Source organism: Oryctolagus cuniculus, chromosome 7 (assembly GCF_964237555.1).
Source record: "Oryctolagus cuniculus chromosome 7, mOryCun1.1, whole genome shotgun sequence".
Classification (NCBI taxonomy): Eukaryota; Metazoa; Chordata; class Mammalia; order Lagomorpha; family Leporidae; genus Oryctolagus; species Oryctolagus cuniculus.
In genome coordinates, this window is record NC_091438.1 from 126,230,366 (window position 1) to 126,253,129 (window position 22,764).

General features: G+C 53.9%; 1 protein-coding gene across 4 annotated transcripts in view; it reads left to right on the plus strand.

Moving 5' to 3' along the window:
* The window catches only part of MKNK1 (MAPK interacting serine/threonine kinase 1), a 42,022-nt gene extending 19,532 nt beyond the window's left edge, over positions 1 to 22,490 (plus strand). For 2 of the 4 annotated variants that reach the window (XM_002715662.5, XM_070078554.1), the window contains 10 exons: positions 569 to 666; positions 4,100 to 4,179; positions 5,616 to 5,689; positions 7,424 to 7,528; positions 10,753 to 10,808; positions 15,145 to 15,240; positions 16,818 to 17,012; positions 17,624 to 17,788; positions 18,903 to 18,946; positions 20,483 to 21,725. In XM_002715662.5, the coding sequence (XP_002715708.1) occupies positions 569 to 666; positions 4,100 to 4,179; positions 5,616 to 5,689; positions 7,424 to 7,528; positions 10,753 to 10,808; positions 15,145 to 15,240; positions 16,818 to 17,012; positions 17,624 to 17,788; positions 18,903 to 18,946; positions 20,483 to 20,717 (1,148 nt within the window). In that variant the 3' untranslated portion in view covers positions 20,718 to 21,725. Of the gene's footprint in view, positions 1 to 568; positions 667 to 4,099; positions 4,180 to 5,615; positions 5,690 to 7,423; positions 7,529 to 10,752; positions 10,809 to 15,144; positions 15,241 to 16,817; positions 17,013 to 17,623; positions 17,789 to 18,902; positions 18,947 to 20,482; positions 21,726 to 21,924 lie in introns of those variants that run through there. The other 2 variants (XM_017346328.3, XM_017346327.3) reach the window with 2 other exon arrangements.
* The last annotated feature ends 274 nt before the right edge of the window (positions 22,491 to 22,764 follow it).

Consider the following 22,764-nt stretch of genomic DNA (forward strand, 5'->3'; position numbering starts at 1 on the left):
CGTTGTCTCAGCAGTGCTTAGCAAGGAGCTCGCCACAAAGCACATGCTCCGCAGAGCGTTCCCTCTCCAGGAGGATGGCCCAGACTGCCCGAGCGGATTCAACCTTTCCCTGTCCCTGCTGTTCTCCCTGCGCCTTGTCCCTCAGGAATAGTTCTTACCAGTGCCGGGGCCATTCTGAACCACTCGTGTGTGTAGCTGTCAAGCCTGCGGGCCTGTGACCGCTGGAGGTGAGGGACTCGAGCCTCTCCTCGTTCTGCCCCTCCTGTGCTGTCTGACACTTAGTAGGTGCTCAGAAGCATCTGCAGAACGGAAACCCCAATCCCTCCAGCAACCTCAACTCTCAAAAGAGGAACAGGATGCCTTCCGTGTGGTCTCGTTGAGAAACCGAGTCCGGAGATGACTGGGAGGTGACGCGTCTTTCTCGTCAGCAAGCGTGCCGTGGTCATTGTGCGCCTGTTCGGCCTGTGCCGTCACAGCGGGGAAGCTGGGTGCCGGAGGCGCCTCTTCCCACCCCAGCTTGCAGTGGGATGACTCACCTTGTTATTCCTCTCACCCATTTCACCTCTAGATGTGTACAAGCTGACCTCTGAGTTGCTGGGAGAGGGAGCCTATGCCAAAGTTCAAGGCGCCGTAAGCCTGCAGAGTGGCAAAGAGTACGCTGTCAAAGTGAGTGTCTCGTCTGCACGCCAGGCCCGGCCTTGCAAACAGCCATTCCTAGCTTGCCCTAAACCAAACGAGTTTCAGATTCCGCAGAGCTGTCTTCTCTGGATACAAATCTTACCTTCTCTACTTACTGGCTGTGTTACTCCTGGCAAGCTACTTAACCTCTCTGTCCTTCCATTTCCTCATCTGTAAAATGGATGTAATAGCAGAACCCTTACAGAACTATTTTGAGGATTGAATAATAATAGGTGAAGTGCTTAGAACAGTGCTTGGCTGATGACCAGCCGCTTTCATGATTCTGACAAAGTCAGCTTCAGGACGTGGTCCACCAGATCTGGGATTAGAAGGTCTGTCTAAATCTCTGTTTTGACAAACTATTACTGTTTATCTGTGGGCAAGTCTTTGAAGCTCCTTAAGTCTTGTTCCCAATTCTCTAAGTGATGATACCTGGCCTTTTTTTTTTAAGATTTTTTTATTATTTATGTTGAAAGAGTGACAGAGAGAGACAGAGCTTCCATCCACTGGTTCATTCCCCAGATGGCCACAATAATATCCAGGGCTGGGCCAGGAGCCAGGAGCTTCAACTTCATCTGGATCTCCCACATAGGTGTCAGGGGCTCAAACATTTGGGCCGTGATCCCCTTTCCCAGGCCATTAGCAGGGAGCTTGATCGGAAGTAGAGCAGGCAGGACTCGAACCAGCGCTCAGATATGGGATGCTGGCATCACAGCCACAGCTTAACTTACTGAACCACAACAAACACCCCAGGGACCCAGTTATTTGAGCCATAATCTGAATTGAGACCAGAGCCTGAACTTGAACCCAGGCATTCCAATACAGAAAGTGGACATTCCAAGGGGCATCTTAACCGCTGCTCCAAATGTCCACACCTGTTTTTTGTTTTTTGTTTTTTTACCAAGTTCCCTAGGTGATTCTGAAACACCTCTCCCCTCAAAGTTTCAGGACCACTGTTCTAGAGAAAGGATCTTATTAAGATCAAGAGGCCAACTCAGATTTTTTTCAGATCATCCACCTGAAACACTAGGTCTCAGCGCGGCCTCATACTGGCAAGCCCAGCCAGTTGGCTCCTGAAAGAAACCAACTTTGCCCATCCCAGCTGTGACTTATAAGAGAACAATACTTCTGTTCCTTTTTGGAAATAGATCACTATAAATTACAAGGAATTTTTTTTTAAAAATGCCTAAATATGGCAAAAACCACAAATGTAAGCTGATTTTCAGAGATTTGAATGCCCTTATAGCTGAAATATGTATTTTTTTTTAAGATTGGATCATGGCAGCTCTCTGCTGTGGCCTGGGAAAGCAGTAGAGGATGGCCCAAGACCTTGGGCCCCTGCACCCACGTGGGATACCCAGAAGAAACTCCTGGCTCCTGGAGTATAGGAACAAAGGAATAAGACAGACATCTTTAAAAACACAAAAAAATTGGCCCTGGCATCATTGGGCAAATACTGGCTGCTGGCTGGCAATCCTTTGGCTTCAGAAGTTCTGCCCGTGGCTCATGTCTTCCCTGCTCTTTGAAAGCTCCCTACAGATGGCTGCTTCCCACAAGACTTGGTTTATGATGGCTTTCCATAGGGCATCAGCTAAGAAATTCTAGGTTTCAGGGTCCCAGTAGAAGTTCAAGATAATCTGATCTCGAATTTCCTCTGTAACTTGCCAAATCATTGTCCATCTTCCTCTTTCTGCTGCTCCATCTCCGGTAGCAAGAGCCTGTCACCTCCTTGGAGAGGAGGACGCCGTTACCGGACAGTTGGCCAGCTAAGTACTTCTTCCTGACTGAGACCTGAAATGTGGCCGAGTGAAGCTGAGTAGCTGGGGTTGAGTAGCTTCTGTTCCCCCAGCCTGTCACTCTCAGACTGCTCAGAGTGGTCCCACATAGCCTGCTAGCAGACGTGGCTTGTTTCGAAATGTACAGCTGGCCGTGGCTGTTCATGCTCCTAGGGACGTGTGAGGTGTTCTGCACAGCAGTCTTTGAATGAAGGAGCAGACCCCCATTCTCTGCTGCCCACTGTGCGTGGGATGGCCGTGAGGCAGAGCCAGGCTCCACAGAGGACTTGCCCACAGGCCCTGTTTGCAACACTCTGGGGCTCTGGGCGGGTGCGGGTAGCTCATGAGAGGCAGCGGATGCCCATGCAGACCACCTGCTCCGCTGCTGGTGCCGCCATTCCTTCAGTCAGCATTTGCCGAGGGTCTCCAGGTGGGAGGTGTGGGGAAGCCTCCATTGTGGTGGGAGAGATGAAGCCTTGAGGTGCTTGAAGAGCTGTCTGGGGAAGGAGCAGAGCTAAGAGGGCGCCGGAGTCAGCTCTGGGCTGTGGGCAAAAGGTTTTGTGCCTTCCTGTCTTTTTTATTTTTTTAAAAAAGATTTATTTATTTGAAAGAGTTACACAGAGAAAGAAGGAGAGGCAGAGAGAGCAAGAGAGAGAGAGGTCTTCCATCCACTGGTTCATTCTCCAATTGGCTGCAACAGCCGGAGCTGGGCCAATCCAAAGCCAGTAGCCAGGAGCTTCTTCCAGGTCTCCCACATGGGTGCAGGGGCCCAAGGACTTGGGCCATCTTGTACTGCTTTCCCAAACCATAACAGAGAGCTGGATGGGAAGTGGAGCAGCTGGGACTTGAACCAGCACCCATATGGGATGCCGGCACTGCAGATGGCAGCTTTACCCACTATGCCACAGCGCTGGCCCCCTCATCTTTGGACATTGTCATAAGAGTTTGCTGAGATTATGTACAAGGGTATTTCTGAATGTTCATGGAAAAATGGAATTAAAAGACCTTTTGTTGGATGCAAAAAATATGAAATCTATGCATATGAAGGGTCTTCAAAAAATTTATGAAAAATTGTATATATTATTAAAAAAAAACTAGGCTGGATTTGGAAATTTTCTAACTGAAAGAAACTTACCTTAGAATTCCATTTTCCACAAACTTTTTGAAGTATCCTCACATATAAACAGCTTCACAGTGCCTTCCAAAGGGGAAGTTCTCTGGGCCGGACCTGGAAGCTTAAGTTCCTCCCCGTGTGTCCTCCCTCTCCTGTTCTCTTCTCCTGCATCAGGAGATCCCTCAGCAGAAACTGAATCCTGACCCTGAAGGCAGAACGAGATGCCCGTCAGCAATGGGGTTAAGTAGAGAGAGCTCCCTGTCTCGCTGGCTGCCTCAGTCTCCCCGGGCAGTTGAGGGCAGCAGCCTCCTCGGCTTGCTTGGAGCTGTGCCTGGCCAGAGCCGAGCAGCTGGGTTGCGGAGCCCTGGGGCCAGGCTGCTGCTCTGTGCCTGTGTGGCCAAGGCCTGCTCCAGACTCCTGCTTGGAGCTGGCTTTGGCCTGCCTCTGGCCTTGCATTCTCCCTGAGGGCTCCTGCAGAGGGGCTGTGTGGGAGCCAGGTGGGCATCTGTGACCCGTTTTATTCCTCCCACAGATCATCGAAAAGCAAGCAGGGCACAGTCGGAACAGAGTGTTCCGGGAGGTGGAGACGCTGTATCAGTGTCAAGGAAACAAGTGAGTCGGGGTGGGGCTCCTCACTACTGCTTTGGGGGGGGGGGGAGCTGCGGCCACAGAAAAGGAGGCTATCTCCTAGCACCCCCTGGAGCCGGGTGCAGCTCCCACTCCTCCGCCTCTGCACATGACTCCCTCCATCTTTCAGAGACAGCAGGCGAGGAGCAGAGAAGCAGCAGTCGCCACAGAGGCGCTATGTGTTCTGAAATACTGTGAATATCAGCAAGGCAGGCAGGACAGAAGAGGGAACAATGCCTGCTGATGTCCATTCCTTGCATGTTTGCGTATGCGCAGGTACCAGTAAGGGTCTTGAAACCCCTGGCACTCCCTGCTTGGTAACTGGGCCAAGGTAACCTCCAGCCCATCATCAGCATCTCAGGCCGCTCACCACAGCTCCAGATGAGTGGCTCTCCCTCTGTGGCTTTAAGTCAGGGTCACCTCTAAGACTCGGCTGCACCCCACCCCCTCCACGGCAGGGTCAGCTGGGAGCCAGTGGCCTGGTGTATTGATGGCTTTGTCATTAAGCTTGGAGGTTGGGGGTTGCTGTTGATTTAACTCCAGGCACTGCCTCTACAATCTTCCTTCAAATTAGGCCATTTGGCCATCTTATTTGGACGCCATCGCACTAGTAAAAGCCTGGTGTCTCCCAAAGTGGTCAGCATTTTTTTACGAGGGACAGGTTTTTATTTTCAGCCCTGCAGCTTCTTAGTTCAGCATTAGAGACTCTACTTGGTTTATTTCATTCTTTAAAAGAAAAAAGCCCCCAACACCGCCAATATCCAGGCTGGTGGCTTCCCTCCTGAGTTACAAGACGACCTTGTTGGCAGAGCACCGCAGTACTCGGGCAGACAGAGAGTGCTCACCGGGGAAGGCCACAAGTGCTACAGTGGCCGGGAACGCGGCCGTTTCATTAAGCAGCGCTTAGCAGTTAGGGTCTAGCGGTGCCCACGTTAGGCCCCAAGTCTATTTGACAGATGTTTCCATTTTCTCCAGGCAATGTAAATACTGCCCCGTGATTTATGGGCAAGAGGGAGGGCAAGTAATTATTTGCTGCTTGCCTCCAGGACACACACCTACTATTCAGTGTTATTAGCCGCAATTGCTTCCAGTCGGCTGCAGATTTTATTCAGTTTAATGTGACCGGGACTTTTTTATAACTCTACCTAGTGGGTTTTAGGGTTGGGGTTTGACAGCACAGGCTTGGTGAAAACACCAGAGACTACACATTATGGAAAGATAAGGTGACCTGAATCTTGCTAACACCATTGGCTGCTTCTCAAACATGGGTCTTTCATGTGCATTCTGATTCCAAGTTGATTTCTGCTCCCGCTGCAGGGTGTTGTGTACTTTTGAGTTGTGTATTTGTAAGTGGACTTTAACGTATGATATCATCTCTCCCCACCCCCTTTTCCCTCTCCTCCTATTCTTCCCGATTTAAGGAACATTTTGGAGCTGATTGAGTTCTTTGAAGACGACACAAGGTTTTACTTGGTCTTTGAGAAATTGCAAGGAGGTACTTACTGTTGAGTATGCGTGTGGACTTCTGATTAAGAGCCGGGTGGGGATCATCCATCATGCATCCCAGAGACTTCCAAAGCGAGTCAGGCCGATGGAAAGGACGAAGGACTTAAACACTGCCCTTGATTTGGGAGCAGGGTGGCCGGAGGGAAGGGTGATAATTAGCATTTTGCAGAGCATAGAATGTCACCTGAGTGGGCATTCTCTAAATGCTTTTCCATTGGAATAGGAGTCGTATAAGGGCACGTTTAGTGCTCAGTCCATCAGCCCCTCCTTTCACACGTTCACTGTTTAATGAAGTTAATTACGGGGTGGAATCTCTCGCTTACACAGTGTGGTCTAGAAAGGCTAAGTCAGAGGGAAGGGTCCTATTGTTTGGGGTGCTGACCCAGGACAGAGGGAATCCTGAGAAGGTGCCAGCCTTCAGGTGGAAAGATGCCTTTTGTGCCCACTCCGTACTGCCATTATCCCCAGACGTGTCACTGGGCTGTATATTTGAGTTGCTTTTCTGATACGCAGAGGGGCTAGGGAAGCCCTTTCCCGCCCCATCACTCAGCCAGCCTGAGGACATGGTACAAGGTAAAGGTGACAGGCATGTGTGCAGCTGAGTAGAGAGCTGCACGGAGGGGCTTCATGGTTAAGGGAGCATGACTTAGAAACCAACAAAGCTATGCTTAAATCGAAATCCATAGCTTAATAGCCACGTGGCCTTGGGCAGGTCACTTAGCCATTTCTGAGCAGTATTCTCATCTGTAAAATGGGGGTATTGATAGTGTCTGCCTCACTGGGTTGCTGTGAAGATTAAATGAGATAATTCACGTGAAATGCTTAGCGCCGTGCCCAGCAGGCACTAAAGGTTCAGTGAAGGGTGGCTCTTAGACAGTGCCGTGTGCTGAGAAATGGCTTCCAGTGGTGAGTCTACACCACACGGAGCCAAGCCTGGGTCTGGCCTGGGTCTGGCCTGCTCGCCCCACAGCCGGGACTGTGAATGCTGTCCTTGCAATGCTGGACACAGCGGGGGTGCTCTTGGCCGTGCCACTCGGAGCTAGCTCTGTTGAGGCCAGTTGGACTGCCAGTCCTGCTGCCGGGCAGTCTGCACAGGCTCTGAGGATGGCCTTGCCAGGCCTGCATCCTGCGTCCATCACTCACTGGTGGATGGTTTGGGCAAGTGCTTAATCATTTTTGATGTCAGGTTCACCATCTATAAAAGAGGGATAACTAAGTATAGCTGTGGTTAGGGTAACTTTTAGAGGGTTTTGCATAGTGCTTGGTGCATAGTAACTATGCAATAAATGCTAGCAATTGCCAACAAAAGTTATATTAATAAAATATGGAAACCCCCAGTGGAAGCGGGCTTCCCCCACTTTCCGACCTCTGTGTATCTGGGCAGGGCTGGCACTTACTCTGGATTGGGCCTGAGGTCAGATGCCGGGGAGGAACTGTTCCTACAGACTGGCCGCCTCGGGCCTGGAGGCATTCCCTTTTCATGGCGTTAGTCCACCGTGTGAGCAGTTGTCCCATCTCCCTTCTGAGCCCTTCATAGACAGGAACAGAAGAGAGCAGTCCAGTTTTGTTCAACAGATACATGCTGGGATCTGCTCTGTGCCAGGCACTGTGCTTGGTGCTGGACATTTAACAACGAGTCAGCCTGCATCCCCGCCTCAGACTTGGACAACTTGGCCTTGGAGCGCCTCAGGAGCCGTTCTTTGGTGTCCCCTCTGTTCCCCAGGCTCCATCCTCGCCCACATCCAGAAGCGGAAGCACTTCAACGAGCGAGAAGCCAGCCGAGTGGTGCGGGACGTTGCTGCTGCGCTCGACTTCCTGCATACCAAAGGTGAACCAAGCACTTCCCTGAGCGGGGTGGGCTGGTCCACCCCCCGGATACCGGGGGTGAAGGGCAGGCTCCAGGCTGGTGCTGGAGCCGGTGCAGCCAGCAGCCAGCTGGAGATTTGAACCTGCCCACTGCAGGCTGGGGAGGGCCATCCAGGATGACTCCCGGGCGCCTGCTGTGCCTGGGACATAGAAGACGGAAGAAAGAGCAGGGAGGAAGAAGAGTAAGCTGCACAGAGAGCAGGGTGTTTGTGAGTGTGTAGACGTGAGAGTGAGTGTGTGAGTGCTGTGCCTTTGCTTTTCCTGACGAAGAATGTAGAACGTAAGAACAGTAACGTGACCGTTCTGTGACGCTTCGGTGTTAACTCCTTCTAGCCTTTTGAAATACATCACTTGTATCTCTCCCTTCAAAACTGGCAAGCTAGGCCACATGGAGCTTAATAGATCTTGTTTGCAGGAAATGAAAAACACGCTTTCTGTTTCACATGCGCGTCAGGGGCCAGTTGACCGTCACGGGGGTGACCGGAGGGCTGCTGCTGTGTGAGTTACGTCCTTTCCCAGGAGTGGTTATTTAAGGACTTCGGCAGTGAATGAAATCTGTTTGCAAATTAAATGTTTTCACGTTTCCCTAAATCGACTTTTACATACTTTTTTTTTTTTTTAACTTGCCTTAATGCAGTACAAGGGAAAAACTGAATTCTGGCTTCACCTTTCTCCAGTTATGTGCCCTCCTGGTAATAATGCCTACCTCTAAAGGTTGTGGTGAGAATTAAGAGAGATGATCTCCCTCACAACCGTAGTTAACACCTCATTGGCACTCCAAGTGTTGTATCTAGTTATTTACATAATTGTGTGTGTCTTACATCACAGCTGTGTAGGTATAGCATAGGTGGAGCATCATTCCTGGCACATACTACTTCTTCAATCAGCGTTATTTCCTCCATCCTCATCCCCTACATAGAAAATATTTTTATTCCTGGTGTTAACTCCCTTAAACCTTCAAGTCTTCTGCCTGGTAGGGGTGGGAGTGCAGCAGACACCTTGTGTCTTAGCTCCACCCTCTTCACAATTGTAGACCCCGGCAAGCCACACCACAGCTCTGAACCAGTTGCAGGCACGCCACTCACACATCCCCGTTGGCACCAGCAAGTGCACCCTGGCGGGGCCTGTGTGTGGGAGGTTGTGCTCCACCCCTTCCCTACCAGCGGCCAAAGCAGGTGCACATCCTGGCGGGCCCTGACTCGCACCGGGGACGCGAGCTCCAAGAAGGGGCTGTCTGTCCTTTGCGCACGTGATGAATAGCGCCAGTTGTGTTTCTGAAAGCTGGGATGCGTGTAGTAACACCTGCCTGACAGAGATTTACAACTGCTCCCCGAGCCGCTGCTGCAGACTGCAGAACTGGGTCATGCTTTTCACAAGAGCCATACCTTGAAGGAGGGGTAAAGGCGCTTTTATTATTTATTTATTTACAAGAATGCACTAAAGGGAACAGAGGCTACCGGTGTCTTAGGAGTTCTGAAGTGCTTGTTAGCATCTAGCTGGCCAGCCGCCCCCGTGACCACAAGGTGGAGGGGATGAAAAACGATTTTCAGCTGAACTGGGCTGTTTTCTAAATAACTTCACGCTGGGAAGATGAATTGGGCAAGAATGGGTCAGGCCTGAAACAAGTTCCATACTTGTAAGTACTGGACGCACTGCAGCTTGACCTCTGGGAAATGAACCGGAGCAGCTCGATGGCCGGTGTGCTCGCACAGGCAGGCCCATTAGTACAGCCGGGCTCTCTGAGCGCGCGGGCTGGGGGACGGCTGGGCCACGGGCACCTATTTGGAGAGTAAGGCTCCATGTGTGGCTCGTGAGCCTGCTGTGGGAGCGCTTGCTGTAATGGAAAATATCCTTCACTTTTAGTGCGGCGAGCTGTAGCCCGGCTCAATTTGTGCAGGCCGGACTGAGTTGCTCTGGGTTCTCATTCAATTAGGAGACTGATGAAGTTCCGCAGCTTGCCGGGCCGCCGTTCTGCCTGGGAAGTGTTAGTAAAGCACATGTGCTCGTCCCAGCGCCTCCAGGACCCCTGCTGCCTCCCAGCGTTTGCAGGCAGTCGCTCAGGCTCCCAGCTCCTCTGTGCTGTGTGCCCTGGAAGGAAGGAGGAAAGCACCCCGCTGCCCCTAAGGCCCCTCAGCGTTGCTTCTTCGTGCCTTTCTTTCTTAGAAGATGCTTCTCCTCAGGGGCCTTCCTGGCCAGGTTTTAACCCTCATGGGAGGACTGCCGTCTCCTGAGGGAGGCCTCTACCAAAGGCAGGGGCTCTTCCCTTAGGGACAGCACCCTCGGGCCTTGCTCTTCTGCTGGGCCGTGCAGGACAGGTGAGAAGGGAATCGGGCAAGCTTTGGGAGATCTATGTACTAACACTCAGTCCCCTAAACGTTCAGGAAGTTGCACCAGAAGAATCTTTTTTAAAATCAGCTACAAGGGGTTGGCGCTGTGGCACAGCAGGTTAAAACCCCAGCCTGCAGCACTGGCATTCCACATGGGTGTCGGTTCAAGTCCTGGCTGCTCCACTTCCGATCCAGCTCCCTGCTAATGGGCCTGGGAAAGCAGCGGAGGATGGCCCAAGTCCTTGGGCCCCTGCAACCACGTGAGAGACTCGGAAGAAGCTCCTGGCTCCTGGCTTTGGATTGATTCAGCTCCGGCTGTTGCAGCCATTTGGAGAGTGAACCAGCAGATGGAAGACCTCTACCTCTCTCTCTGTAACTGTTGCAAATAAATAAAAATAAATCTTTTAAAAAAATAAAATCAGCTACACAAGAAGAAATGAGGTAGAGCAGCGCAAGCCCCCAGAGATGCTCTCAAACAAGGCACTAATTATTTCTGCACTGCTTTTCCAAGCATTGCTGTTTGCGGCGCCCTCTGCTCTGCTCTGCTCTGCTCTGCATTAGGCTGGCTCACTCTCCGTCCTCGCTGCGGTCCTGAAAGGTGGGCTGGCTGGGATTCATCTAGCCCTTCTTATCCCTGGCAGACTGCTAAAGCCTCTGCTTCCACCAGAACTGGGGAATCCACTGTGCTTTTGGTCTGCATCTCTGGTTACTTCTGCCTCCTGCAGCTCGTTGATTTTTTAATGTACCATAATTGGGAATTAATCTGCGAACAACAGCATTTGGAAAAAATTAATTGTGTGTGGAATGTTTGATAATTACGTGCACATGTTAACCATTTCTCTGCTCTTTGTCATTGCAGGCATCGCCCACCGCGATCTGAAGCCAGAGAATATTTTGTGTGAGTCTCCAGAAAAGGTACTTAGGACCAGGCTTGAGATGTTTCCACTTTCTCTGAGGAGGGGAGCTTCCAGATCCCAGTGTGGATTTCTAGGACCTCTCCTGGGACCAGCTTGAACAGATTCCTCTGAGCATGTTATTCTGCTGTGCAGTGTCTCCCCACCCCGAGTAGGCTCCATCCTTGTCCCTTCTTTGCTCTTTGTCCTTGCTCTGTGATTGGCTTAGGACTACAAGTTTGTAGGCTACAAAATTACTGTCTTCTAGCCCAGTGCACCTACCTCTGGAGCAGCTGTTGTGGGTCGTGAGCAGCTCAGTCTGCCTGTGAGTGGTGTCTGTTACGAGGTACACGCCGGATGGCACCCACCACCGCAAGGAATGATTAGGAACCCACTTCTTGAGGGTTTCTGTTTCCATTTTTATTTCCAACGGTGCTCATTAAAAAGAATACGTGTATGCCTCGGGTTGAACACATGCAACCTATTTTATATGTTGCCTCAACTCAATCTACTAATACAGGGGAGCATTTGCATTTCCATGGAGTGTATGGATTTGACAAATTCTGTGTTTGTTAGGACAGAGTTTGGCGCTCATGGCTCATGTTCATGGCTCCATATGTGAAAACACACATGTCTTGGTGTATAAATAAGGAATGGCTGTGAGTGAGAGCAAACACCATCCTGGTACTTACAACTGTCTTGTGGGGATATTAATATCCTAGTTCAAGTAAAATCTGTGACTTCCTGTCAGTGGTTCTGACATAAAACTTTGTAATTTATTATTACCATGATTATTATTCATAATTACAGTTAGCATGTCTTGAGGCTTGCATTGCACCCCACACTTGTATTTATTTAGTATTTATAAACTATCTCAAGATAGGTGCTATTATTCTCCTCATTTTATGGGTGAGGAAACAGAAGCCCAGAGAGGCTGAGGGACCTGTGCAGTCGCTCAGTGGCTAAGCAAAAAAGCCCGGAATAAAACTAAGGTCGTCTGACCCAAGAACCACGCGGGTGCTCTGCACTACCCAATACCATCTCTGATTAGCAGTGTGCTTTCATGTCCCATGATGCCTTTGCTTCTCATGGCATGTTTGCTGCCCCCCTTTTTATGGTGGGAGAAACTGAAATCAAAAGAGACTTAAATCTCAGAGGACATCAAGAAAGTGAAAAGTCATCCTATAGGATGGAAGAAAGTATTTTACAAGTCATATGTCCGACAAGGGTTTAATGTCCAAAATACATAAAGAACTCTTTTTTTTTTTTTTTTTTTTGACAGGCAGAGTGGACAGTGAGAGAGAGAGAGACAGAAAGGTCTTCCTTTTGCCGTTGGTTCATCCTCCAATGGCCGCCGCGGCTGGCGCGCTGATCCGAAGCAAGGAGCCAGGTACTTATCCTGGGGTGCAGGGCCCAAGCACTTGGGCCATCCTCCACTGCACTCCCTGGCCACAGCAGAGAGCTGGCCTGGAAGAGGGGCAACCGGGACAGAATCCGGCGCCCCGACCGGGACTAGAACCCTGTGTGCCGGCGCCGCTAGGCGGAGGATTAGCCTATTGAGCCACGGCGCCAGCCCATAAAGAACTCCTACCACTCAACAGCAAGAAGATAAACGATCCAGTTTCAAGAGGCAAAGGGAGCAGATGTTTGGCACAGTGGCCGAGGCACCTCTTGGGACACCACATCCCACAGTGGAGTGCTTGGGTCGGGTCTCAGCTCTGCTTCCTGTTCTAGTATCCTGCTTTCATGCAGCCTGAGAAGCAGCAGGTTAGGGGCCGGGTACTTGGGTCCCTGCCGCCTAGGGAGACCGGATTGAGTACCAGGCTTCTGGCTCTGGCCTGGCCCAGTCGCACCTGTTGCAGGCATTTGGGGAGTGAACCAGTGAATGAAGGATCTCTTTGTCTGTCTCTCCCAGTCTCTCTGCCTTTCAAATAAAATGAAAAATAAATAAATAGTTTTTTTAAAAAGACGAGGAGACTTGAATAGATATTTTTCCAAACAAGATATACAAATGGCCAACAAGCACAAAGAAAGATACTCAACATCCTTAGTCATGAGGGAAACACAAATCAAAACCACAATGAGATACTTCATACCTACAAGATTGCTATAATTTTAAAAAATACTGGGGCCGGTGCCGTGGCTCACTTGGTTAATCCTCCACCTGCAGTGCCAGCATCCCATATGGGCGCCGGGTTCTAGTCCCAGTTGCTCCTCTTCCAGTCCAGCTCTCTGCTGTGGCCCGAGAGGGCAGTGGAGGATGGCCCAAGTGCTTGGGGCCCTGCACCCACATGGGAGACCAGGAAGAAGCACCTGGCTCCTGGCTTCGGATCAGCGCAGCACCAGCTGTGGCGGCATTTGGGGAGTGAACCAACAGAAGGAAGACCTTTCTCTCTGTCTTGCTCTCTCACTGTCTATAGCTCTACCTGTCAAATAAAAAAATTATTTTAAAAATAATAAAAAAATAATTTATTTATTTGAAAAGCAGAGGTAGAGAGAAAGAGAAGACAGAGAGAGATCCTCCATCCACTGGTGTACTCCCCAAATGGCTGCAACTGCTGGGGCTGGGCCAGGTCAGAGCCAGGAGCCTGGTACTCTACCCAGGTCTCCTTGGTAGCAGGGACTCAAGTACCTGGCCCCTAACCTGCTGCCTCTCAGAGTGCACCATAGCAGGAAACAAGAACTGGAAGCAGAGCTGAGATCCGAACCCAAGCACTCCACTGTGGGTGGCAGGGGCCTAAGCACTTGGACCGTCTTCCACTGCCGTCCCAGGCACGTCAGCAGGAAGCTGGAGCTGGATCAGAAGTGGAGCAGCCTGGGACCGGCGTAGTAGCATAGCAGGTAAAGCTGCTGCTTGCGATGCCAGCATCCCTTATTGGCACCAGTTCAGGTCTTAACTGCTCTACTTCTGATCCAGCTCCCTACTAATGGCCTGGGAAAAGCAGTGGAAGATGGCCCAAGTGCTTGGGCCCCTGCCACCCTTGTGGGAGACCTGAAAGAGGCTCCTGTCTGTAGCCTGGCCCCAGCACTGGCCATTGCAGCCATCTGGGGAGTGAACCAGTGAATGGAAGATATCTCTCTGTCTCTCCCTCTCTCTGTGACTTTCAAATAAATAAATAAATCTAAAAAAAGAAGAAGACGAAGAAGTGGGCCAGCCAGGACTCAAACTAGGGCTCATAATGGATGCTGGCATCGAAGGTGGCATCCTAACCTGGCAGCTACAGCACATGATGAGGGCTGAAGTCCTTGGATCCCTGCCAGCCATGTGGGAGACATGGATGGAGTTCCTGGCTCCTTGGTTTCAGTCTGGCATAGCCCTAGCTTTGTGGGCATTTGGGGCATGAACCAGTGGATGTAAGATATCTCCCTCCTCCTTCCCTCCCTCCCCCTCTCCCTCTCCGCCCCAAGATTGTTGTAATTTTTTTTAAAAGGAAAATAAGTGTTGGTGAGGATGTGTAGAAATGGGACCTTCCATATGTTTCTGTTGGGAAAGATAAATGATGTGACCACTGTGGAAAAGACAAAAGACTAAAGGTAGGGCCAGCACTGTGGCATAGTCGGTAAAGCCACCACCTGCAGGGCTGGCTTCCTTTATGGGTGCTGGTTCGAGTCCCTGATGCTCCACTTCCAATCCAGCTCTCTGCTATGGCCTAGGGAAGCAGTAGAAGATGGCCCAAGTCCTTGGGCCCCTGCATCTACATGGGAGACCCAGAAGAAGCTCCTGGCTCCTGGCTTCCAATTGGCATAGCTCTGGCCATTGTGGCCATCTGGGGAGTGAACCAGTGGATAGAACAACTTTCTCTCTCTGCCTCTGCTTCTCTGTAATTCTGCCTTTCAAATAAATAAATCTAAAAAAAAGACTAAAGGTAGAATTACCTAATGATTCAGCTGCTCCACTTTTGGGTATATACTCAAAAGAATTGCAGTGCTTTGCCCAAGCAAGCAAACCAGGACGGGTTGGTCCCCTGAGCTCCCTGGGGTGACTGAACGTTGTACTCCCAGCTCCTTTGCCCTCCAGGGATTGGGCAGCAGAGGAGCACACAGTAACTCCTCTGGAAGCCTGTGCCATCACCTGCCACCAGGGTTCTGTGCTCATTTGTCGTCACAGGTTCAAAAGTCAAACGCCAGAGTTACCTATGTTTCCATTAGGAAACAAGCAGAGAGTGTGGGGAAGAGGACATCTTGGAAAACGTCCTCATGCAACTGGTAGTCACCCCAAGGGGGCTGGACAGGACTTGGCAGGTGGAGCTGGGCCGCGGTCTGACAGCCACACGACCACGTGAGCACTGTGCAGTCGCGTCAGTCTGCTTCCCTTTCATTTCCGGAACTTGTGCCTTTGTTTCTCTCTCCCTTTCCAGGTGTCTCCAGTGAAAATCTGTGACTTTGACCTGGGCAGTGGGGTGAAACTGAACAACTCCTGCACCCCCATAACCACACCAGAGCTGACCACTCCAGTACGTATGGGGACCCCGGGCCACCTCCTTCTGGGCTCCTATGCATAGGGATTAGCTGACGGGAAGCCAGCAAGTGCAGAGGGCGAGGAAGGAGAACCGAGTATATGGAGAGCACTTCCTGCTGCTGCCCCTCGGCTCCCTGCCCTGTACTGGTGGCTCCCGAACCTGCCCCCACTCCGTAGTCACTAATGAAGCCAACAGGAGAGCCGTTAGAGCACTGCCCAGCCCAGGTGAAAACAGACATGACAGCCAGGCCAGCCCTTCTGCGCATGAGCTCGTGGCTCACGCGGCTAACTCTCTGAGTCCCATCCCCACGGCTGAAGCCATGGCGCACCCACCTCGTGGTGCGGGTGGGGAGCTGTTGTCCTCTGTGGAAGTGGAACCGTGAGGTCCCAGGCTCTCAGTGCATAGGATCGGAGGAGCGCTTAGCTGAGCTACCCCGTTGCTCCTCCAGCTTTGCACCTGCAGCACAGGTGGCACTGCTGGGAGCTCCTTCCTCCCGAGACATCTCTTGTGCACACTTGATCCACTGTAATTAGGAAGGTTTTGGAGACTTGCGTGCTTCCTGAGTGCATATTCCTAATGGCCTTTTTTTAAAGACATGCCTTTAAATACAAGTTTGCTTATATCATGTCTTACTGTAAGCAGTGTTGTTAGAAGTGTTTCTGTAGTCGTTTCTAGTACACTGAGCTACCTTGATCTCAAAGTCATTAACTCTAATTGCCAATAACAAAGAAAATACCCTTCCTCACCGTCTTCCACTCAGATTAGTTTTGTGAGGAGGGAGTTGTTTCCTGGGGAGCCTGAAATAATGAAGAGGGGGAACAAAAGGACTGTGTTTTATTCCCTTTTTTTGATTTATTTTATTTATTTGAAAGACAGTTACAGAGAGAGGGGGAGAGAGAGAGAGAGAGAGAGAGGTCTTCCATCCTCAAATGGCTGCAATGGCTGGAGCTTCTTTGGGTCTCCCATGAGGGTGCAGGGGCTCAGGGACTTGGGCCATCTTCTACTGCTTTCCCAGGCCACAGCAGAGAGCTGGATCGGAAGTGGAGCAGCCAGGACTCAAACCGGCACCCATACTGGATGCCAGCACCGCAGGCCAGCCCCGTGTGTTTCGTTCTTGTCAGCAGTTTGCTGTGCAAGGGGGCAGGGAAGACTCTTGGATTCTGGTCCTGGGTCTGCTGCTGATGTGCTCCAACAATCCCTGTCCCCTCCCAGGCCTTGGCTTTCCCACCGTAGGCAGGAGAGGCAGAGCAGCGCTACTCCCAGAGCTCCTCCAGCCTGGGAGGTCTGCATTCCTGCTCCGAGCTAGCGGGGGAGCTTGGCCAGAGTCACTTTCAGAAATGCTTGCTGCACAGGACTGGGCCTCCCACATCTCCCTCCCAGAGCTGCGTTCCTGGTACGTACAGGTTTATAGAGAGCTGAGGCAGCGAGAGATTCCGGGAGCTCCTTGGCCAAGGCCTCTGTGGCCTCCCTGATGTCCTCCTCCCCGTCCCTGTGTCCTCTCGCCATCCCCGCCCCCTGCGACTAAACCCATGTTCTCTGCCATCTCTTCCTCCACCGACTCGGCCCTCCAGTGCGGCTCTGCAGAATACATGGCGCCCGAGGTGGTGGAGGTCTTCAGGGACGAGGCCACTTTCTACGACAAGCGCTGTGACCTGTGGAGCCTGGGCGTGGTCCTCTACATCATGCTCAGTGGCTACCCGCCCTTCGTGGGCCACTGCGGGGCCGACTGCGGCTGGGACCGGGGAGAGGTGTGCCGGGTGTGCCAGGTAAGCTCACGGGCTCCGCGAGCCATGGGCTGCCAAGCAGGACTGGGCTGGAGACCATTCCCCAATCGGCAGAGGGTTTCTAGTGCCCTCCGTCTTCTGTAAGACAGACCGAAAGCCACTCGGCCCAGCCAGTTCAGGGCGTGGTTGTCAGAGAAGATAGTGCCTGACAGGATGAGTCTTTCCCAGGGAAGGGAGGGCGAGAGACACAGGCAGGAGGAACAGCACAGCAGAGGCCTGCAGCTGCGCATGTCCAGGGAGGCAGAGCGGAGCTGCCCAAGGGGGATGGTGGTGGGAGACGGCCTGAGGGGTTCCCAGGAGCCAGATCCGCAAGGGCGCTTCGTGAAGGGCCAAGGAATCAGGCTTTGGTCTGTAGGTGACCTCCCGCCGTGCCCCGCCTGGCCAGCCCTCCCAGCAGCACTGCCACCTGGGCATTCCATACAGTTTGATGATAGTGGGAAGAGTGGGAGGTCGGAGAAGGGGCCCCCGTATGTGGCATTCCCAAGCCAGGAGCTGCAGCTGGTGCCAGCGGGGGCCGGGGCGGTAGATCTGGGGTGCCACATGCTGCCTGTCACCTGGCCCGCGTGGCATCAGGAAGAATCCTCTTTCCCTAGAACAAGCTGTTTGAGAGCATCCAGGAGGGCAAGTATGAGTTTCCCGACAAGGACTGGGCACACATCTCCAGCGAAGCCAAAGACCTCATCTCTAAGCTCCTGGTGCGGGACGCCAAGCAGAGACTCAGCGCTGCCCAAGTTCTGCAGCACCCGTGGGTGCAGGGGGTGAGTGGCTCCAGAGCGGGGTGATGGCGCCACCTCTCCAGGCCTGTGGCACAGCCCCAAGAAAGCTGTCAGGCCAGTGAGTGCTGAGCGCCGGCCCGACTGGTTGCCCTCAGTGGTGGGGAAGTGGGCCAGAGCTTCAGTCCCTCTGCGTGTAGAATGAGTTGACTCCTCCCTCAGCCCCATCTGAGCCTTCTGACAGGCCATACATGCACTTGGCTATAACCTTGGCCACCCACTGCCCTCCTCCCAGGAAGCAGCCTGGCATCATGTTTTGAGGCCTATAGCACCATACCCTTAGACATAAACATCAGGAGCTAAGAGTCCCCAGCAGCAAACAAGGCCTTGCTGTCCTCCTGTGGGCTGCAGGGGGTCCTCTTCGCAGCTAGAGGCCTGGATGCGGCTGGCTACAAGGCAAGTGGTGACCTCACTCCGCCCAGGAACTAAGTCTTCACTTGAAAATGTCGTTTGAAAGCCTCCTTGGCTGACTGCCATGGCTGGCCTCTGCCCCTCCGCAGGGCCTGCCAGGCCCTCCTGTGGTTTACTGTGGCTCCACCATCTGCCAGGCCCTAGCCGGACTTGGTGGCCCCACCGGAGGAAGGAGGCTGGTGTTGCTGGCCCGAGTTACAGATAGGGACGCGACCTGAGAGTCCCTGGCTGCCTAATTCCCAGTCCGCCAAGAGTAAGCACCAACCACATGCTAGAGGCTGGCAGCTCAGGGACGAGCAGGACCCCATGGAGAGAGGTGGGCGGTGCGATAAGTACTTGTCAAAGTACTGGGGGCACAAAGGGACAAAGACCGCCCTCTGCTCGGGGCTGGGGTGCACAGTGGCAGGGAAGTGGGAGGAGCACTTTGAGCTGTCTTGGAAGGCGCTGAGACGTCCAGGCTGAGGGGTAGGGGCTGTCCAGGCGGCGGCGGCTGTGCGAGGGGCTGACTTCAGGCTGCAGCCTCCTGGCTGCCTCCCAGGAAGGTGTGACCCTGCAGGCAAGCACAGCACAGCGGCTGTGCTGGGCCCAGAGCCTGCAGTGACCCACCCTCTCTGTGCTGGCTTGGGTGAGGGCAGCTCTTGGAATGAGGCAGCAGCCCTTACCCACACATCTGTCCTTCCCGTTCTAGCAAGCTCCAGAAAGGGGACTCCCCACGCCGCAAGTCCTCCAGAGGTAAATGCCCCACCACTTCCACCACCCTCCCCCCCTCAAGCTCTCAGCCGTCTGATGGTGGCGGTGGGGACCGGGAGCCCACCTCCAGGCCCAGGTACCCTTCTCTGAAGGGGCTCCCTGGCCTCCCTTCTCGCCACCTCCTGGCCTCCCCCTCCTTTCCCTCCACTGTAGATCTGTCTCGCTCTCCTCCTCCGCTGCCCTCCAGCGCTGTGGCTCCCCATGCTGCTGGCAGCCCCGCTGGAACCCTACCTGCAAAGTAGGAGACAGGCCTCCCCCGTGGGCTCTTCACAGCGCTCAGCCTACTGCTCTCGCGGTGGCAAAAGTCACCGGACTCAGGAGCCACTGGAAGGCAGGGGCCCGGCCAGTTGTCATGCACACCACTAGACAAGAAATAATAACAGTGGCCGCCACATGGCAAATCCTAGCGCACATCACACATGGTGCTGAGGGCTTTGCATCTGTCACATCCATGATCTCACAGTAAAGCGGGAGAGCAGCGTTCCTAGCATCCCCGTTTGCAGATGAGAAAACTGAGGGATCGAATTAACAAGCTCAGGGCCAACTCTGTGACTCTGGTCTTTTTTTCTCTCTCTCTCTTTTTCTAAAAGATCAGTTGATTTGTTGACTGGTTGATTGATTTGAAAGGCTGAGCCTCAGACAAGAATAGGTCCTCTGTCCACTGCTCACTCCCCAAATGGCCGCAACAGCCAAGTCTGGGCCAGGCTGAAGTCAGGAGCCAAGAGTTTTATCCAGGCCTCCCATGTGGGTGGCAGGGGCCCAAGCACGTGGGCCATCTTCTGCTGCTTTCCCAGGCGCGCTAGCAGGGAGCTGGATTGGAAGTGGAGCAGCCGGGACTGGAACTGGGGCTCCAACATGGGATTCTGGTGTCACCAACCGCAGCAGCTGAGCCACTGCACCACAACACTGGCCCTGACTCCACAGTCTTTAAACAATTAGATGAGATCCCCAGTGAGCACCGCCCTGTGCCCAAAAGGCTACAGCAGGCATTGTGGGCAACCCTTTCAAGAGCAGGCCTTGTGGCCAGCTTTTAGGAGGGCCACAAGGAAGCCTACTGCCCGCTGAGCTCCCGGCTGACTCTCTGGAGCCGCCTTCAGCACCAAGCCTCAGGCCCGCTTTAGAAGACTGACCTGGCAGGACCCACCGTGCCCATCACCTGCCAGCCCTGAGCAGCTTCTGGGGCCCGGGCAGAAACAGCACAGCCCCTGCCCCGGGAGCCCCTGCCCTGACAAGGAGGGGGGTAAGCTGGCCGGCCTCGCAGGCTGCGGCCCTGCGTCTGCCACAGCAGCGTAGTGGGAGCGCAGAGGGGAAGGGGCTGTTTGCCCCCAGTGCCCAGTGCAAAGCTGACCTTGGAGCTCAGAGCCCCTTCGCGTCTCAGACAAGATTCAAACCCAGGCAAGAATTGCTTCAGAAAGGCAGCTCGCGCCGGCTCGGGAAACTGGTGGGAGCGTGGCGCGGCAGCAGCCGGCTGACCCCAGGGCCTGCCTCCCTCTCTGTACCTTTCCCCGGCCCTTGCAGGAACAGCAGCACCATGGACCTGACGCTCTTCGCGGCGGAGGCCATCGCCCTTAACCGCCAGCTGTCCCAGCACGAGGAGAGCCAGCAGGCCGGGGAGCCAGAGGCCCTGGCCGAGCGCCTCTGCTCTGTGAAGCTGTCCCCTCCGTCCAAGTCACGCCTGGCCCGCCGACGGGCCCTGACCCAGGCAGGCCGCTGTGGCGCCACGGACCCCTGCCCACCACCCACAGCTCTCTGAGCGACCCCGCAACGCCTGGGAGGACCTCAGCCTGCCCGGGCGTGGCCCTGCTGGAACGTCCCTGAGCAGGCATGGGGACCTGCTGCAGACTGTCAGGGCTTCTGGTCCACAAAGGCCCTGAGGGTCCCACTCGACCCTCCACCTCCCCAGGGTCCTGCAGGAAAAAGCTTTCTCTGAAGGGGCTGTCTTTGAAAAGGAAAGCAATCACTCATCACTTTGCATAAGGGCCTGCGGCTGGGCCCCACCTGCTCACGGCCTGCAGATGGCCTGCGGATCGGATCCGGCAGGCCCTGGTGGCTTCCTGGGCTGCTGGGGCTGGGGCCTTCGGGGAGCCTACTCAGAGGCGGCAGACAGAGGTGCCCACACGGCCCTCCCCTCCCCTGGCCGCTCATCCACCTTCATCTGTCCTCCGCCCGTCCTCCCCGTCGCTCCAGCAAAGCCGTGCCCTCAATTCAAGGAAGAGCGGAGAGAGCCTTCCTCATCCGGGCAGCTGGCTCGGTCTTCCGGGCCGCAGCACAGAGAAACACAGACTCTCTCTGCCGTGACCGAGATGTGGCCCTCATTTATCATCCTCTTCCTTGTTTGGGATTGCTGCTACAGTCAGTATTATTTCGTCGTGTTTTTTAACGTTTTAACCACACTCTGCCAGCAGAGGTGGGATGTAAGCTCCCACTCCCCGCACGCCATGGGCTCCGGGAGCTCCAGCAGCCGCTGCCCTCCGGAGCGCCGTGCGTCGAGGTTTTAATGAGCTGTTCCCTTTTAGACCACTGGTTTTAAGCTGTTACTCTGACGAGCTGCTGCCCTGCCCTCAGGTCCGGTAGGGAGGGCGGCGGAGGGGCGGCCCCAGCTCTGCCCTGGTCCCTCCAGAGAGGGAAGGTGCAGCCCTTGCCTCGTAGCCCGAGCTGCCGAGTTGCATAAAGCAAACAGACCTGCGTATGTCGCTCGTTTACGACACCGTGATGCTATATTGTTCATTGTGCTTGTTGTAATAAAATGTTTTAAATTCTGGCTGTGGCATCTTCGATGGTCCGTCTCCGTACCTGCAAACCTGAGGAGGAGCCAGGCCTCGGGGCTGGGCCGAGTCCAGCCAGGCTGGGGGGCGGGGGGCCGTGCACCTTGTCGGGACCCCAAGGAGAAGGCCACCTTTCTTCTTTCGGTGAGGAAATGAAATTCACCAAACGCTTACTGATCGCTTCTTCCCTGCCAGGACCTAGAGCGGAGTTGGAAGCGGCTCAGCGCAGCCCTCACGCCAGCTCACTTCACAAAGGGCTTTGATAGAGGGCCCCACACAGGAGCACATTCCCCTCTGCCTGTGGCACCACCACGCCTCTGCCGAGGACCTCTCCAGTGCCTGCGACTGCACTTGTCTTGCCAGATTTGGCAACAACAAGAACAATGGTGCCAGAGCCAGCACTCTAGCACAGCTGGTTAAGCCACAGCCTGCAGCGCTGGCATCCCATATGGGCACCGGTTCAAGTCCCAGCTGCTCGGCTTCTGATCCAGCTCCCTGCTAATACGCCTGGGGAAGCAACAGAGGATGGTCCAAGTCCTTGGGCCTCTGCACCCACATGGGAGACCCAGATGAAGCTCCTGGCTCCTGGCTTCAGCCTGGCCCAGTCCTGGCCATTGTAACTATTTGGGGAGTGAACTAGTGGATGGAAGACTTCTCTGCCTCTGCCTCTCCCTCTCTCTCTCTCTCTCTGCCTCCCCCCACCCACGCACCCCATAGCTGTGCCTTTCAAATAAATAAATCTTTTTAAAGAGAAAGAAAAAGTGGGACCTGCCCTGCACAGCCCTTGGACATCATGGGAGGTCTTTCTGGACAACCCTGGGGCCCCTGGAGAGGGCTGGAGTGGCAGTGACCTCTGTATGTCCCCACAGGGGCAGACGGGGTGCGGGGCAAGGGGTTCTCTGCGGGGCCGGGCCTGCACTGGGGGCCTGCGCGGTGGTGACGCCCTGCCTTTGGTGATGGGCTTCCCTCTGCTGTGACCTTCCCTTCTGCACTTGCCTGCAGGGAGGCCGCCTGGAGAAACAGGCGCAGCCAGGA